Below are 14,941 nucleotides of genomic sequence, written 5' to 3' on the forward strand. Positions count from 1 at the left end.
TGTATACACCGCATATATATATATATATATATATATATATATATATACTGTAGATATTGATGTATATGCTGTATATATGTATATATACACGTGAGAGCAAGTTATAAAGAAGGGGGCTAAGATGATATTTTTTGAGGCTCTGTGCTCCAGCAATGACATCACCCTCTGTGTGTCCCGCTATACACACTACACACCCATTATTAGCTTCCAGAAAGGAACACAAAGCTGTTAAAGACATCAAACTGCTGAGATGGATCCTCCTAGCTGAAGCTTTTTGTGACCGGTTTAAAGTTGGATCTGTGTCTGTAGGTGAACGTATGAAGTAGGAGAAGCATTTTGAAGTGGAAGAGGAATTAAAGTCTGCTCTCATTGACTTTAATAGTAAAAAAAAAAAAGTATAAATAGCAAAACAAATGTTAAAGTATCATCATGTGCTTACTGTGAAGTCAGAGGCGACCAAAGAAAGTTTGAAGAATCGGATGAAAATAGTGTCAATGGTTCTGAATCCGGAGTTCATTACAGATGGGAACGTGGTTTGATTAAATGTTAAAACTGCTTGCTAAATCATAAAACCGCTGGAGGTAGGGTTAGGACCTGAGCGATCAGGTCAAGTAACACTTTATCACCCGTCCTCCTCCCTACAATGTTCTTCTTCGTCCCATTACTTCCCACTTTAAGATCATAAACAGCACGTTATTTTAGTGTCAATGCAAAGCACGACACAAAGAGAAGTGAGCGATGTCTGGATAACCGCTGAATGCTCGGAAAATAACTGTAATTGTGCAGATAAGGTGTCTTTATGCAAGTATTAACCCTTGTGTTGTCCTCCCGGCTTTCAACATTCTTTTCCCCTTGGCTTCCGGCACACAAGTTTTATTTTTTTTAAAGTTATGTTTTTTCAATTACAATTCAACTACCAAGTGATGCGTGTTTTACACGTATTCTTGGAATTCAGGGTCAATAAACCTGATTTTTGAGTTTAAAAAGCAGAAATATGCTCTACAGCCGAATAAAACACCCAGAATCCAATGAAAGTAGGGTGCAGGTCCTCAGTTTCCTACAGAAGAGGATTACATGGAACCATCTAGGTTCATTTCTGGCAATTTGCTTGAAAGAAAACCATATTTCTGTGATAAATTTCTTTTTTTGTGTGAAAATGGGTCTAATGGGACCCAAAGACAACAGGAGGGTTAAGCATTATTATGTATTTTTCACTGGATGGGATCGCAGCTGGTATGTGAAGGGGCTTGGATGAGGACCATTGTTCTCAGCAGGAAACCGATGGAGTGGCTTCTATTTCAGGTAGGGAATGAGTCCTTACCCCAAGTGAAGGAGTTTAATACCTCAGGGTCTGATTGGCAAGTGAGGGGACAATGGAGCGGGAGACTTGCCAGAGAATCAGAACAGCGGGGGCGGTATTACACTCACTGTAACACACCGAAAGAGAGCACAGCCAGAAGGCAAAGCTCTCGATCTACCGGACAATTTTCCCGAATACCCTATTGTAGTCATGAAGGCTGGGTCGTGACTAAAAGGGTGGATTTCCTCAGGAGGGTGGCTGGCGTCTCCCTTGGCAATTGCTAATTTCCAATGCCTGTCCCAAGAAGGGCCATTTGTCCGCTGATGTGTGGACCTCCCTCACTTTTCTTTAAACATCCATTTTTCTTGCCACTACATGGATGTGTGCAACATTGTCAGGTGCTGTGTGCTAAAACCACGTCTTCCTGTTCTAGAATCGAACCCTGCCTGCTGCTTCTCTGTCTGAGACAGGCGTCTGCTGGCTGGATCAGGACTCTGATTTTGGGATTTCAGTCTTGTGGTTTTTGTGCTTGCACAGTGGCTGGCTGTTGGACTGCGATGGGTCTGGCAGCTCCTGGGGTTCAGTCCTGGACTCTGACAGACGTGCTGGTTGTCCCGACTGATGCTGGGAATCTGGCAGCTGTAGCTGTTGCTGTGCATGGGTGCTTGACTCTGACGAGACGTGGGCTTCTATCTTTGACTCTGACGCATCACAAGTCTGCTGGTTGCGGTTCTCTGGTGGGTCTGCTGGCTGGCAATGGGAATCCAGATGCAACTGTCTCTGGAGCTCCTCTGCACTGTGGGCTAACATGATGCTGACCTTCCTCTGGTGGGCCAGGGCCTCCTCCTTGTCGTTCAGCTACAGCAGGAAACACAGTTTCAGTGAGTACTAGGACAGAAAACCAACCTCTCCGGAGACAAAAAAACGTCTGAAGAATTCTTACGTGGACGAGCTTTAGCTCTACCAACTCCCCAAACAAACTTTCCAGCAGTCTAATAATAATTTATGTTTATGTTCATGTTTTTCTCTCTCCATTGAAACGTTTGGCTGTGCCGAACCAAACCATGCCAGGCTTGAGATCCTTTAAAAATATTCAATACTAGTACTGATACCAATATTGTGACTTTGATATTGGTTGCTTAACGATAGACACAGACATTATCAGAGCTTGGTAGATGCATGCTGATTTCTGATTGTCTCCCTGATGCTGATAGGTATTGAGATTTGGAACTGAATGACGAGGCATATGTCCCATAACAATACTAAAATGATGGTATCGGTATTGGAGAGTACTCGAGTTTGTTCACCAATCCGATACAACATCATTTTGCCACTAATTTAAAGTAGTACTTAGTGTCTTTTTCTGTTATGGCCGACTATCAAACTGGATAACGGCATTCATTGTCTGTGTTAATGTTTCACAAAGAGTTCAACCATCACAGTCACATTCATACAGGGATAATAGTACAGTATACTGCTGTTATAACATAATAAAATATATGAAACTTTGGTATTGGATCAGTATATACAAGTTCAGGTGTTAGAATCGGGATACAAAAACTGGTGTCAGACCATCTCCAAAATGGACTTCCTCAGTCAATTAATACAGTCTCTGTGCAATTATCTTTAGACAACAAGTATAAGAGGGACACTAACCAAGTCCAGTAGTCGGTAGAGAGTCTCAGTCTCAGTCTCAGGCATCTTGGACGGCAGCAGTCCTCTCAACCTCTGGCTCACACTGATTAAAGGGCTGCTGTTAGCACCTGGAGGAAAGAAACAGCTGCTGGTCTGATGCTTCTGATAAACGGGAGCTATGAGGCACTAAAATCAGATTATATATAGCTGATATATTGATAAACTCTGACACGGACCATCTGGTCTGAGAAGCCCCCTGTCCATGAAAAAAGTTCACCAGAATCCCTCTTTCTGTGTCTTAACCCTTGTGTTGTCTTCCCGTCAAAATTGAAAATCAACACTTTTGTTGACACTTTTGATCAATGTTTGTAACCTTTTCTTACATTTTTGTCCCTTTTGTTGATGTTGATGAACACCACGTAACACTAACTTATTAACTTTAGTATAAGTTATTTGGGGAATTTATGGTCAATAAACCTCAATAATAGGAAATTATACCTAATGTTTGAGTTAGAAAAGCAGAAATTAGGAATTATTGAGACTAAAATTAAAGGAATGGATGTTGATGATAATCACAGACTGGACTATGTCAACTTTTACTCAATACTATTTCAAAACCAATTTCCAACCAAATTTTAATTTGTTTTTCAGATGTTATATAATTGAATAAGAGGCAAAAAATTAATGAAAGTAGAGATGTGTACTTGCCAAAGAGCGTTGTGTGGAATCAATCATGTTATTTTGGGGAATTAAAAAGAACATTGATACAGGAAAACGGGTCAATTTGACCCGAGGACAACATGAGGGTCAAGACAATGCACATTAATTGAAAATGATCACCCTTTATTTAGAATGGCTCTTATTAATACATAATAGCATTGTGATGTTTTCTGTTCTTTCTGCTTTTATGTATTATTTTGCTGATTTTGCTGTACGTTTGAATTCTTTCTGGTTTCACTGTATCTTATGTCTTACTGTTGTTACTTCCTGTGTAGCCACTTTGGAGACCTGCTGGTTGCTTTTAAGCGCTAAATAAATTAATGCTTATTGATTGATAGATGTAAATGTACCAGATTTAGCCATAAAGGCTCATTTTGTGTACAGCAGTCCTTGGCAGGTTGATGAAATTAAAAGAAAATATGAGCCCAGAAAGTCTAACTGCCCAAATGTGTGTTTTATATCTGGTATATTACAATCCCCTTGTGCCCACTTCATGATGTTTCCTCACACTTGCCTTCAGCTTTGCCCTGATTAGACTTCAGGAGGAAGTGCTCACTCCGTTTCCTCAGCTGCTGTTCAAAGGCGATGCGAAACGCATCGGCGACCATCCACGCCTCCTCTCTCTTCAGACGCTGCGCATCCAGCTGGAGCACACACACACACACACGCAAGCACGCACGCACGCACGCACACACACACACTTGGTAAATAGATAAACAAACAAAACAAATATGTACATACAAAATAAGTAATGCGTACGGAAAAAGTGGCCGAGTCAATATACAATCAGTTGTTTACACACATAACACACAGACCTACTACACACATTACACACAGACCTACTACACACATTACACACAGACCTACTACACACATTACACACAGACCTACTACACACATTACACACAGACCAACTACACACATAACACACAGACCAACTACACACATTACACACTGACCAACTACACACATTACACACTGACCTACTACACACATTGCACACATACCTACTACACACATTATACACTGACCAACTACACACATTACACACAGACCTAATACACACATTGCACACAGACCTACTACACACATTGCACGGAGACCTACTACACAAAATACACACAGACCTACTACACACATTACACACTGACCAACTACACACATTGCACACAGACCCAATACACACATTGCACACAGACCTACTACACACATAACACACAGACCTACTAGACACATTACACACAGACCAACTACACACATTGCACACAGACCAACTACACACATTGCACACAGACCTACTACACAAATTGCACAGAGACCTACTACACAAAATACACACAGACCTACTACACACACATGCTCAGTACCTCAGTACCTACAATATGTGCAATGGATGTAAAATCTTACAAGGGGAGTTAATAAAACATGATTATTGATGATGTGAGTCAGCACAGGAGGGAGATATTAATATTAATGTAATAGTTCATTAAATCACTGCTCTCTACTATCTGGGGCGTGAATGTTCTCTCCCACTGGACCACTCCACAGATATATCCACTCAGCGACTAGCCCTTCCCTCTCCTCGTGCCCATCACCCTGCTCTGTCTGTTTCAGAAGGAAATGTCCCTTCCCACTTTATTCCTGGAGAAATCTAAATAATAAGAATGTATACTTTATTAATACTGCAAGAGGAAAGTCTATCTTCTTTCCACTCTTTTGTTATTACACACATCACACACAGGCCTGAATTACACACACGTGCTCAGGTCCTATCCATGCACTTAATGGAGAGACGTCAGAGTGAGGGGGGGCTGTGCCCCGAGCAGTGGGGGGGGTTGCAGATCCCAGGAGGTGAACAGGCACCTCTCCAGCTACCAGTCCACCACCATACTTTGGTCCGTATGGGGACTTGAACCGGCGACCCTCGGGTTCCCAACCCAACTCCCCTACTGTCTGAGATACTTTGATTGATACTTGACTGAAACTTTGGGTTGTTGTACGACTAAAACGTACACATGTTCCACCAAAACTAGTTCCTTCCTGAGACTATTTAGCAGCGGCACCGTGGCTCCGTCTGGCGCTTAGCCCCGCCCAAGACGATTGGGATTGGTTTATAGAAATGCCAATTAATCTGAGCAGGTTATTCTCTCATCCAGGAATGCTGTGTGGACTACCCAGACCTTCCTTTGCAGCGCTGTGGAGGAAGGTCTAGCAATGGTAGACTACATTAGATCTAACTAAGGCAGGAGAGCCGTTCAGAAAGAACTGAGGTTTTATCTCATAAACGACCCCAAAAAAAAGACTAAAGAAAAAAGAAGAGGATGGAGCGTGTACCTCCTTTTGGAGCTGGACCATCTGCTTCCTGCTGCCAGCCGCGGCCCGACTGCACGGACAAGCTTCAGCAGCACCGAGACACCGGCACGCCCCCAAAACCGCCAGCTGAGAACACAGACGCCATGAAGACTTAGATAGACCCTCCTGAGTACAAGTACACCTTACTCAGAAATTATATGCACGACATTATGCCCTGTTGCACCAAATGCGTGCTCCTCTACTCTTCGTTGTAGTCCCTTACTTTCAGATTAAGATTTAAATTGAAATTAAAAAACATTTGAGAAGCTTATAAAATACAGCTCTTGATTAAAGATTAAACTAATGTCTGTCTTTTTTTGTTTCACTGATTCCATTGTGAGATGATCTTGTGTTTTCACATATAGCTAATATTAGACAAAAGTACAACAACTATTTGTGTATCTCGTCTGTTTTTGTTGATTTATCTTCCTTTAACTGTGTATCATTTGGTCTGATAGAGCTTCACATGTTACCCGTGTATGCGATTGTTGTATTGCTTGTTTTTATCTTGACTTTATTCCAAAGTAACCTAGCAACAATATAATATAACAGCTGAGAGGATGAGACCATTAAACCTGGATCCTTTACTCTTTCTACAATGGGAGGAGAGTTCTTTACTTTTAATACATTCAAAGGTTTCCTGATGATAAACACAGACTTTTACTTAGGTAACATTTTCAATGCAGGACTTGTATTTGTAACAGTATGTTTACAGTGTGGTATTAGTACTTTTAATGACGTAAGGCATCTGAATCCTTCTTCCAGCACTGGCCGTGTAGATAGTGGACAAAATCTTATACCCGGGGGCAAACATCCCCGAGGACTCGACATGGTCCAGCGACTGTACAACTGTTATGAAAAAGGCCCAACAGCATCTGTACAGCCTCAGGCGCCTAAAGAAGCCCCATGATCCTCAGGGACCTCTACCGGTACTACAGAGATCCTGCTTCTTCACCTGGTATGGCAGCTGCACCCCCCTTGGACCGCAAAGAGCCGGGGAGGGTGGTGCACACGGCCTAGCACATGTGGGTGTGAGCTGTGGACCAGGGGGGCCTGGGGACACCCCTGAGCAGAGATGCTCGCCCTGCCGCCCTCAGGAGGAAGGACAGGACCCCCAAAGCACAACCCCCCCCCCCCAGGCCACAAGACATACAATACTACATAAATAACACTCACACACACACACACACACACACATATGGAGGAAGGAAGGAAATAGGGCAGAGAGGACAGTCCATACCCACACACACCTGGACTCACATTAATACCTGGACACTTTAACACTTGACTTGACACTGACGCTTTATGATAATTTATGGTAATTGTCTTTTTAATAGCCAAAGTTGATATTTTATTGTTTTATTATTATTATTATTACTGTTATTACTGATCTATAGATCTATATCTCTTTGTAGTTATATTTCATTCTATTGTATTTTGTGTCATTTTAAATTTACTGTTGTTCTCTAAATGCTAGCAACTTTTTGTATTTTTTTAATTTTCTTTTGGATGTTATATAAAGGTATTTCACACTGGAAAAAAAACCAAGCAACTTGAATCTTGAATGCTTAATAATCTCACGACCCCTCCGATTGATCTGGTGACCCTTTGGAGGGGCCCGACCCCTAAAACAGAAAACTGTATACAAAGTAATAAAAGTAGTTCTTACAGTAACATGCTTCTCTGACTTTGATTCTAATAATAATAATACACAGAATGAGATATAGGTCACAGGAGACATTTCACTGCACATGTACTTCTACTGCTGATACTACTAAGGTACTTACTTTTGCACTTTTAATAGAATTTAAAATGCTTAGACATGTAATGGCGTATTTTTCTACTTTGTTTTGCCACTTTTACTTTAAGGTGCAGGATGATGCTGAGCAAAGCGTGTTGATATTTCAATTTAACAGCCAAACAAACACGCCCCCCATTCAGAAGCTCCACCCCCAGATATACGGACAGATAACTACTGGCCAGCCGGCACGTTCACATGCTACGCCCCCACCGCTAATTAAAACCACCTTTTTTTTTCAGGGCACACAGATAATAGAAATCTAGGTGAGCGTGAGGAGATATTTGCTGAATTTAACAAAAAGTGTGTTGAATTAACATCACTTCCTATACCTTTTAAGCAAAGGATCTGAATACTGAATCCATCTTCTTTTTGCCCTGTGGCAGCCTGGCAGGTTGCTCTGACCCCAGAGGAACACTACAGAACATCATCTCACTTCACATGATTACACAGGGAGTGTGTCAAGTTCTCATCATGTAAAAGGATCCGATTGTCCAGTGAAACGTGCCGCTGACAGCTGCTTTGACAGGAAGCTGTCTCCTTCTCTGTCTCAGTGTGTGACGTTGATTGGTGCTCTCTCACCTCCAGAAGACTTGCGTCTCTCTCCGGGCTGTAGTGAGGTTTGGTTTCTTGGTAAGCTCTCTGCTCCTTCACACTCAGCATGGAGAGGAGCTCCAAGCACTGCCGGCTAAAAGCTGCAACACACACACACACACACAATGTTGGTGATGACTAAATCAATTCCATTTTGCTGATTAAACCTTGGTTTGAGATTAGGGCTGGGCGATATATGGTTATTATACCGACATTAATATATGAGGCTAGATATTGTCTTTCATTTTGGATATTGTAATAACGTAATATGTACACGTATGTTTTGTCTTTTCCTAGTTTCAAAGGCTGCCTTACAGTACAGTGATGTCATTTTCTGAATTTACCAGACTGTTCTTGCTGTTTTGTTATTTGCCTTTATTTATGTATTAGTATTTGGTCCAAAAAAACAACTGATATTTGATTTTCTCCATATCGCCCAGCTCTAGTTGAGATTATTTAGCCAGTTGTGACTGCTGGTGAGGGTTCGTTCACACACACAGACTTCCACTACACTTCCCAGACGGAGATGATCTGTGCAGACGTGTCTAGGTCCCCTTAAAAAGGATTCTACATTATTCAGCATTTACCGGAATGTTCTGCCCGGAGCTGCTGGATCTCCCTCTCGCCCTTCTCCAGTTGCTCGGTCAGAGTCTTATTCTCACTCCAAATTCTGATTACAACAACAACATCGTTAGAATACCAACCAATGGAAATAGCTCAGCCATGAGTGTGTGTGCAGTAAATCCAACCTGTTGTATTTCTGCTCCCAGGATTGTTGAGTCTTCTTCATCTGGACCTGGTTGAAGCTGAGTTCCCACTGCAAGCTGTTCACCTCCTGCAACACATCATGATTGGCATATTTTCTCCAATTATTACATAACACCAGGCCACATGCATCTAGGTTTATGTATATGGTTATATACAACATAAAATCCCATGCCTTTAAAATGACAAAATATTTGCATGGCCAAATACACGGTTCTTCTTCCTGGCTTGTGTTCTCCAAACATGGCTTAATTAATCCAGACATTAACAGCATTATGTTATCCAGTTAAAAGTATCCCGTTAACTCTCCTTTTTCTTGTTTCTTGTCATATTCCATGTTTCCTTTGATAAACAGGAACAGAGCAGTTAGTTCCTGGCTGAGAGTAAAAGCAAACAGACCCAGCCCTTGTTTGAGCAGTCTGCGTGTACACGTACCTTCTCCAGGGCTTTGGCCCTCGCCTCGCTTTTCTGCAGCAGACTTTTAGTGTGACTCGTGGCTTTGTCAAGAATGGCCTGTGAAGAAGAGCAGTGTTTAGTCATCGGCTGAACAAAGTGTCTAGGTTTTAATTCTCCTTTCTCTCTGACTGAAGGCAACTGCTCAGCGAGGTGACAATATCTTCGCAACGCAACACACAAACCGGAACATCTGCACTTCGTCGATTGTACGCCGAAGTGTACAGATATCTGGGTGATATCTGGGAATCATGAGCAGAAATGATGGAGGGGACTGCACACAGGACAAGTCCAATACATTTAGATTAAATGCAGCTTTATTCAATTATTGAACAAGGAAGACCTATGTTTTCCAAACTTCGGGTCGTGACCCAAAATGGGTCGCAGACCTGTTTTATTGGGTCGCCAATTGGCAGAGAACCGACTAAATGCTCAGCATGACCTCAGAAGGGCACTTTCAAAAAGCGAACCCAGACTAGATCAGCTGGTTGGTATCTTCAACCAGACACACACATCTCATTAAATTCAAGTCAGCATTATATAAAAAAATGTTGGTGTCTGTACTGAGGGATGATGGGAGGGGATAAGAACATGAGTTGTGAAAGGGGGGTGACACAGAAAGGAGAATAGAGACCTTTTCTGTTTTTGTTTACTTTTATAATGGAATAAATATACTTCATATACAGTTAAATTCATGGTTTGTTCCGTCTTTTGTCCAAAGTTTAAAAATGTAGATGTTACAATGATTCATGGTGTATTTTTGTAAATTTGGGTCCCGGGGAGACACCAAATTTCTCTTTTGGGTCTTGAGCTGAAAAAGTTTGGGAACCACTTGTGTACACCATAGTTTTGTAGGGTAGAGTATTTTTTTGGTATCTGGTGCGAGTGATATGAAAAATTGTGGTCGCTTTTTTAGGATATGCAGGATGCCTTGTGTTGTGTCTAGTGACGATTTTCTCCGACCAACCGCTGGTCTGTAGTAGCTTTTTCTAGTATTGGAACAGGTCAGACAAAAAAAACAAAAAGTACCAAAGAAGTACCAGGTACTATTCAGAACTTTTACTAATGTTAAATCAATGGTGGGTTTCAATCGAGTTGAGTAGAACCCCTACCTTGCAGTGGAAACACAGAAATATAACTAGCACATGTGCAGAACTGTCCCACGGCGATTATTTTACAATATTACCTATACTCTATAAACTCTCAAATCTACTGATAAACATCTGCTTTCATTTTCCATGAACTGGAGGCAGTCTTTTTATTTGGTAATGTAGAGGCAGATAGAGAAGATCAAAAAAGTAATGAATTTTTTTGGAAACCAACACTTAAAATGTATTCTTATTTTGTTTGTGTACATTTGTGTGTGTCCTTTGATTGCGGTTTTTATCTAAGCCATTACATGCTGTAGTTTAGGCCGTTTCTACCCTCACATGTATTTCTGTATTTCTTCAATGAAATTAGATTTTTTATGTTCTGTGAAACAAATAAACTGAATAAACTAAAACTAAACTATGACAAAAATTCAGACATAGGTCCCACGGCCAGAATCGAACCAGGGTTGAAGTACTGGGACGTTGAAGTAATGTGTGTCATGTGCCGGAGACATTTCTCTACCAAGATGCTCCAAAATAGCATTCTTAAAGGGTCCCAAGTGGACACATTGACAACCACTGTGTTGGACCACTAGATCAGTGCTTCCTGAACCTTTTCACTTAGAAGACCCCTATCTGACAAATTACACCATAGACCCCCATTTGATTAGATTTTGTCCCAGGGGCTTCAATCTGTTAGGATTTACAGTTCAAAACAGTCATGTGTTCTGTCATTGTTCTGTCAAAAAAAAGGATTTTAAGTTTTGTTCAGGACCCCTGGAACCCCATCAAAGCCCTGGACCCAGGGAACACTGCTAAGCAGCATTCCTGATGGGTACTTTTATCATGCTGTCTGGGCGCTCTCGTGATTGCAACTGAACTACAGAGCAGTGAGGTGTAAGAGGTGGTGTTCTGTGTGTGTGTGTGTGTGTGTGTGTTACTCTACCTTCCCCTGTAAGATCTTCAGAGCTTCATATTTGCCTTCCAGGTACCGATGTGCCACCTCCAGCTCACCGCATAACACGTCAATCACCTGTCAACAGAGCAGAAGCATCAGTTCCAGTTCCCCAGGCTGGAGCCACGGGGACACTAGTCTCCCAGAGCCCTTAGTCTTGCATGTCCAGAATTTGAACGCCTTCCTCCACAGCGCTGCAGAGGCAGGTGTTCAAAACTTCAATCCGTTTCTGGATTAGTGAAAAACACGCTCCGGTTTATTGGCATGTCTTCGTTTCTTCATTTCTTGTTTCATGCTGTTTTTGAACATGTGGACGTTCAAAAGTAGCTGTAGTCGTCAACAGAAACTTCAGATTGGACAGATATTCTAGCTAGTTGTCTGGAGTTACCCTGCAGAGATCTGAGGACGTAAGTAAAGTTAAGTAAAGTAAAGTTTGTCTTATATTTTCCTTACCTCAGTGGCTTCCTGTAGTCTGTCTTTCAGCTCGTCTTTGGACAGGTCCACCAGGGCACCTGCTGAATCACAAAAAGTGAACTCATGCATTAGAGGTTATAGTAAATGTGTGTGTGTCTGTGTTGTCTTGGAGTTTTGCTTGTGTATGCAGAAGCAGTTGGAGCTATATTTAAGGACACCTTTGCAAAGTGATGTCTTAAAAAAAGTTGTTGGAATAAAGTTGTTGGCCCTGATCCCTCATGACTGTGTATGTGATGTGTTGTAGAATTAGTTGAACTTTGACCTGAGATGCTGCAGAGTGTTTCTGAATGTTACAGCAAAGAACGGCAAACACATGCCATTATTAGGGGTGGGGGGGAAACCAATACAGCATAGTACCGCAATCTTTTCAGTGGCAATACTTTATCTATACAAAGGCACCAAGTATCCATCTTTTATATATATATATGTGTTGGTCAGTTTGTCCCATTTTGCAGCAATAAAATTGAAGTAATATGAACAAACAAATCTTTTTAGATAAAACGGATGTTGACAAAGTTTCCTTTAGCGGAAATAATTTGAAATTGGGAAAAATTTGAAGTTGGAAAAAAGGTTTTTTAAAATTGCAATATATGGCAGAAAATTGCAATATGTTTAAAATCACAATAAGATCGTATTTTGGCATAAGTATTGTGATGATATCGTATAGGGAGGCGTCTGGTGATTCCCCCCCCCCTAGACAGTTCTATATCAGGGTATAGGGGGTGGTGTAAATATGACACATGGCTGTGGTGTGGGAGATGCGGGTTCTATTCCCACTGCGATACTTCAACCACTGTGTCCCTGAGCAAGACACTTAGTTGCTCTAGAGGTGTGACACCTCTGATATATATGAAAAATAATAGTGTTTTTTTTTTTATAGTTAAAAATAATAATATCAGCATATAACAAGCTGGACTTAACAGGCATGGTGTTGTTTTAGACATCAAACTTCACGATAGAAACTGAAAGTAAGTCTTGTATAACCATTTTCGGAATATGAAATAAAAATACTGTGAACCGACCAATGAAATGTCTTTAATCTAACCGCTGGCCAGACTGCAGAGGGCCCAAAGAAAATTGCAAAAACTTAATATTTAGAGATTTAACAATGATTCGGGGGTCACAGACACTTTTCTGAACTGGAAAACTAATTCAACATCCAAGTTCTGACAGGATTCTCCCATCATGAGACACTAAATTAATTTTCCTTTAAATGGGGTCAAAACAAATAAAATGAATACATTTGGTGTCTAATTGATACTATTGTATTGTTTTAATGCATTTTTCTTTGGCAAAGTTATTATTCTTGAAGGTAAGAAGAAGAATAGCAAAATAACAGCTGATTCAAACTTTTAGTGAATATATACTCTAATTAGCACAGTTTGGAAACCTCTTTATGATTTTATATGGGAGCCAACTTTCAAAACGATCAATAATGATCAGAGTCAGCAGTGCTCCAACAACCTACCTATCTCCTCACTAATTACACCTTCCCATATATCCTAAATATTTCTCAAAACGCCGATCTTACTGAACTTAATTGGACTCTAATTGTCCACTTTGGGCCACTTTGAGTCTTTTTCTCAACTGGGTTCATCCACGGACCGATGACAGCATTCATGTAGAGCCCAAAAGTTTCTGTATTAATAACAAAAACAAGAGTGGAATCGTAAAACTACGAATTTAAAAAGCTAAATGCAGATACGGAACTACATTAAGTCAGCGCTAAAAGTTTTGTAAATAAGACGTCCAACCGAGCCTTCCCTAAACTTAGAAATGTCTTAAAGATACATAAACCACTAATTCCCAATGGCTTAGGCCTGGTATGGGGGCAAATAAAGCCAGGTGGGCCACCAGACTTGCAATGCACTGTGGGAAACCCTGGATGTACCTACCGGAGAGTGGCAGCTTCCAGCGGGCTCTCTGCTGCTGTGTCTCTGCAGTCTTTAGTCCGAGGATCCAGCCCGCCTCTCCCGGCTCTGTTCGGGACGGCCGCGTCTCGGTGAGTCCTCCAAAGCTTTGGCTCTTCTTCCTGGTGGAGCTGGGTGCTGCTTTGACTCCCATCCCGTCCCCCAGGTCTCCCTCCACCATGTCGTCCTCCGGGCTGTGGACCTCACTGGCCTCCTGCATCTGCACCCATCACACTTACATATAAACCACATATCGGTTTGCGCAAACTCGAATGCTCATTTTTATAATGAAGACAGAAGAGGTGTGTTAGATAAGATCCGGGACTTTGTACTTACATCATTTCCTAGGATCCATTTTTTTTATTTCTACACAAATGATTGCTACGATGATACGGTAGCCGACGGCGACTAACATCACATCTGTTTCCAGGAAACAAACTGAAACTAGGAGAGCATGATATATCGATTTCATGTTGTTATCGCGTATCACGTTGCGCGATATTCTATCAAACTGCCAAGTCGGGCTGCCAAGGTGTTCTTGAGCAAGGCACCGAACCCCCAACTACTCAGGGCGCCTTTCCATGGGCAGACCCCCCACTCTGAAATCTCTTTATAAGTCCCTCATATAGGTACTGATGTAATAACAACAGAGTATACATTTTAATACCCCCTTAGGGGATTCATAAAGTCACTATTATTATTATTATTATTATTATTAAATATTATTTTAGCACCAAGGTGGAATTTTGGGAAAGAGACTCCAGATACAGTATTAGGGACCACTAAGGTCTATATAAAAGAGACTCCAGATACAGCATTAGGGGACCACTAAGGTCTATATAAAAGAGACTTCAGATACAGTATTAGGGACCATTAAGGTCTATATAAAGAGAC

The 14,941-nt window shown here is 41.4% G+C and overlaps 1 protein-coding gene across 3 annotated transcripts in view; it reads right to left on the bottom strand.

Moving 5' to 3' along the window:
- Nucleotides 1-788: 788 nt before the first annotated feature.
- Nucleotides 789-14,941, bottom strand: part of ccdc125 (coiled-coil domain containing 125) — a 14,722-nt gene continuing 569 nt past the window's right edge. Inside the window, exons 2-12 of one of the 3 annotated variants that reach the window (XM_034871409.1) lie at nt 14,033-14,267; nt 12,117-12,178; nt 11,655-11,741; nt 9,600-9,677; nt 9,149-9,234; nt 8,987-9,069; nt 8,388-8,500; nt 5,990-6,094; nt 4,170-4,299; nt 2,957-3,063; nt 789-2,158 (exon numbers count right to left, since the gene is read on the bottom strand). In XM_034871409.1, coding sequence (XP_034727300.1) covers nt 1,787-2,158; nt 2,957-3,063; nt 4,170-4,299; nt 5,990-6,094; nt 8,388-8,500; nt 8,987-9,069; nt 9,149-9,234; nt 9,600-9,677; nt 11,655-11,741; nt 12,117-12,178; nt 14,033-14,267 — 1,458 coding nt within the window. In that variant the 3' untranslated portion in view covers nt 789-1,786. Of the gene's footprint in view, nt 2,159-2,956; nt 3,064-4,169; nt 4,300-5,989; nt 6,095-8,387; nt 8,501-8,986; nt 9,070-9,148; nt 9,235-9,599; nt 9,678-11,654; nt 11,742-12,116; nt 12,179-14,032; nt 14,282-14,941 lie in introns of all 3 variants that reach the window. The other 2 variants (XM_034871407.1, XM_034871408.1) reach the window with 2 other exon arrangements.

Source organism: Etheostoma cragini, chromosome 5, assembly GCF_013103735.1.
Source record: "Etheostoma cragini isolate CJK2018 chromosome 5, CSU_Ecrag_1.0, whole genome shotgun sequence".
Classification (NCBI taxonomy): domain Eukaryota; kingdom Metazoa; phylum Chordata; class Actinopteri; order Perciformes; family Percidae; genus Etheostoma; species Etheostoma cragini.